Below are 3,976 nucleotides of genomic sequence, written 5' to 3'. Positions count from 1 at the left end.
CTTTAACACCTTCCACATTTGTATACATTTTCTCATTAAGATGGTGTTGCAGCAAACAAAAAATATGGTAATCTGATGGTGCCATATCTGGAGAATATGATGGGTGGAGGAGAACTTCCCAACCCAACTCCATAATCTTGTGTTGTGTCAGACGTGTCACATGTGGACGTGCATTGTTGTGAAGAAGAACAACACCTTTTTGACTGATGTGTGATGAGCGTTTCTGATGAAGGGCTTGATTTAAACATTCCAGTTGTTGACTGTAGATCTCTTCATCGACAGTTTGCTATAGATTAAGGAGTTCAAAATTAAATACTTCTTTGATGTCCCACCAAATGCAAAGCATCACTTTCTGCGGATAGAGTCCAGGTTTCGGAGTCAGAAGTGGTTTTTGTTTAGGACTGAGCCATTGTTTTTGGATTTGATATTCGCATAGAGAATCCATTTTTCATCACCAGTGACAATTCTGTCCAAAAATGGTTCATGAGCATTACACGCCAGAAGAGACGAAGCAACATTTACATGATGATCATCTGAGAGTTCGTGAGGCACCCAAACACCTTCTTTATGGAATTTTCTCATATTCCTTAGATGTCTACATATTGTTTCATGATAGACATGCAATTTCAGGGTCATTTCATGAGTGTGTTGCCTTGGGTTAGACTCAACAAGTGTCTTCAGAGCACCAATATCAATTCTAACATGTTGGCTGGCCCCTGCCATCACAGTTTCTAAGGCTAAAGTCACCTGAACGAAATTTGCTGAACCATCATTGACACTTAGGAACGTACAAAACATTTCTATAAACTTTTTTGTGGCTACAGAGGTGTTGTTTCCCTTCTTGTATTCAAACAGCATTACATGCTGAATGTGTATCTCGTCATGTGCCATCACTATAAGATTAGAGTATTCTAAACTTTACACTAATATGACATTTAGTTGGTTCGTTTAACTATTATACATGATGTAAATTTTTTGGGGAGTGGTTAATGAAAGTTTTCCAAAATGCAGTATTATTTCTTGAGGACCTAATACTTGAAAAACTTCTTCAGCTGTTATTATTTATATTTCATTTTGTTTATTTATCTTTGGTACATAGATATAACTTTGCCTTTGTGTTTTGTTATCTGTAGTTTTTGCTTTCATTGTTACCCTTGACATTATTATCATGTATTAGTTTTTCATCATTGTAACTCTTAGAACAGTTTGATTACCTTCTGATATAGTGTTTGCTTGAAACATTGTAGTAAAGTTATTTTTTTCAACCATTGTTTGAACACAATTTTTCAGCTTCAACGTTCTTATCTTACCCACTTTCACCAGAATGTATTATTAACATTCTTTCCTTTAACACTGTAAATTAGGCTAATTTGAGCATAATATACAAAATTCTGTTTAGTCAGATGAAAGAATGTAACTAGAATAGTATTAACATTATATAATATTGTTTACAAATCCATAATAATGGTAATTAGGAAATTAGGGGAGAAGAAATATACACAAATTCCTGGCAAGATCCTGGTAATAGTGTAAAATTATGTATATCAAATAAATAATAAGAAGCTGTATACTGAAATAAAAACATTCAACATCAACTGTTGGGTAACTAACATTACACTACAATTACATTCAGTACATTTATAAGCCTTTAGCTTTAATTGTTTAGTAGTCATATTGGCAAAGGTAGCTCTTCACATAAATGAAGGGTAACATATATTTAAATCATCATTCCTGTGAAAATATAAGTATCCACTTGTCATTAAAACATTTATTTGTGACAGATTTTTCCAACTCTTTTAGTGTTATATAGTCAAAAATCATTATTTATTAATTATGTATATGTGTATCATGCACTGTTGATGAAAGTAACATGAGGGGATGATGAATAATTATCTTAGGATTACATCCTGCCTTTTAAGTTTCATAGCCTGCTGGCTTAAAACTGTGTTTATTATATGTCTGTCTGTCTTTCTACTTCCCTATAGAGACATAAGCATGTATTCATATTTAGACATTAAAATGTTTCTACTTCTCACTGTGAATGAAAAACAAGAAAAATGAGAAACAAAATGTTCTAAAAAGTAAATAGCTCAGTTTTTTGCTTCTTTAAAAATTTACTTGATAGACTTGATAAAAGTAATTATTTGTTAATATATTATTTCAAGTTAAATAGTGTTTGGTTGTTTGGGTCTTTTTTAACTTAAAATGGTAATTTTCCATTTTTTTAGTGTATGTAAATGCTAGGGCTGATATGATACGATAGTAGTCAATATGATACGTATCTAGATACAGAAGTTTTACTAACGGTTTTTACATAGTTTGACAGTCTTGACAATAAAATCTAATTAGAAACAGGTGTATAATGTTAAGAGCATTAAGTTATTTAGTGTAAGCAAATGTAGTTTCCTGCTACAATTTTAAGTAATTCTAGAAAGAACAAAAAGGATAATTTGATTTATTTTTGTATATTTTATAGTGGTTACGAGAGTAGTCAAACTGACTGATTTCACATGAAATTGGGGTAGTGAATATAGCAGGTGAAATATGTATACTTATCGAAAAAAAAGTTGGAAATTTATTTTGGAGATGTTAGAGATTACACAAAAGATATTTGTTAATTTTTAGACGGAGAAAATTATTATTAATCTCAACATGAAAATCACGTTACACTCAGAGCAGTGACTACTTTGACTCCATATATTAAAACATTAATTTTTGCAAAAATAACTAATTCGAAACTTTGATTTTTTTTCTGTCTAAAAGACTTGTAATGTTTACTGAAAGCTCGCCAACTTTCATGAAGATACATAAATTGTATCTAATCGGACGATGCATAGATTCAATTGTACCACAGTTTCATGATACATATTGTATTGCCACACCCCTAGTAAATGCTTATAAAAATATAAGACTTATTATGTGCATTATTTTTCATAGAACCTAGTTAACATTTTGAATATACTTTATTCTTCTTACAAATTGTTCTTAACATCTAATTGCAGGATAGTCAAAGTCATCCTTTGGGTTCAGTTGCCTCTGCCAGTGGTAATGTAGGATCAGCAAGCATTAGTAACTTCAACAGTAAGCTAACTTTTTCAGTTGTACCATCTTTTCCTTCTACCGCTAAGAGTAAATGGTGCTCTTTTCCCATAGTTCCCCCATTATGTCTCAACAAGCCCCCTGCATCACTCTCTCTGCCTTTCAAACTAGTGGATAATATCAGTGAAGAAACCGAGCTCAAAGTAAAAGATAAAGAAAGGTTGGCCATTAAAAATTTTCTAAACATCCTTTAAAGTTATAAATACTGTTATTACTTTTTTACATTTAAAGTAATTATCATTGTTTTTAGCTACTCTGTTTCTCATATTAATTTTGCTTATATTATCAACTAATCTGAATACAAAGCAAAATTTTTTGCATTTTATTAAATTTCTTTTCACTAAAAATTGCTTTTATTAAATAATAGTATCACAAATTTAGATTGTATTACCCAGAGCACACACAAAAATCATTGATCATCAATATTAAAAAAAAAAAAAATCAACACAGATATTATACAAACTTCTCTTTGATTGCTTTTTTTTTTTTCAAGAAATAGAATAATAAGGTTATTTGTATATTAAAATTAACATCCAACAAATAAAAATTAACCAAAACTGTATTTGGAGCCAATTGAGGTAAATAAATGTCTGGAAAAAATTTAAGTTGAAAATTTGGAGGTGAAAGAGATTTTCTTGTCATTTACCAATAGAGCTAAATTCTTATTTTTTTAAAAATATGTGGGGTCAATTCCAAAATATGAAATATGATTGTAAAGACACATTTGACATTGAATAATGATTTCAATTTATGCTTTTGTCTATTTTGTTGTTTTATAAAATCCAAAAACATTTGTTATATACACAGCGTGGTCACAAGTAAATAAACACCACCTTTTCAGAAAAAATGAAATTTTTCAGTCATATTCACATGAATT

General features: G+C 30.3%; 1 protein-coding gene across 1 annotated transcript in view; it reads left to right on the top strand.

Annotated features, from left to right (window-relative positions):
* Positions 1-3,976, top strand: part of LOC106478689 — a 110,424-nt gene that overhangs the window by 99,308 nt on the left and 7,140 nt on the right. Inside the window, exon 23 of the mRNA XM_022382343.1 lies at positions 3,003-3,259. Within this exon, the coding sequence (XP_022238051.1) occupies positions 3,003-3,259 (257 nt within the window). The remainder of the gene's footprint in view (positions 1-3,002; positions 3,260-3,976) is intronic.

The sequence above is a fragment of the Limulus polyphemus genome, unplaced genomic scaffold, assembly GCF_000517525.1.
Source record: "Limulus polyphemus unplaced genomic scaffold, Limulus_polyphemus-2.1.2 Scaffold241, whole genome shotgun sequence".
In the NCBI taxonomy this organism is placed as follows: Eukaryota; Metazoa; Arthropoda; class Merostomata; order Xiphosura; family Limulidae; genus Limulus; species Limulus polyphemus.
The sequence above is the reverse complement of the archived record's forward strand: the minus strand, read 5'-3'. Positions and strand labels throughout refer to the sequence as shown.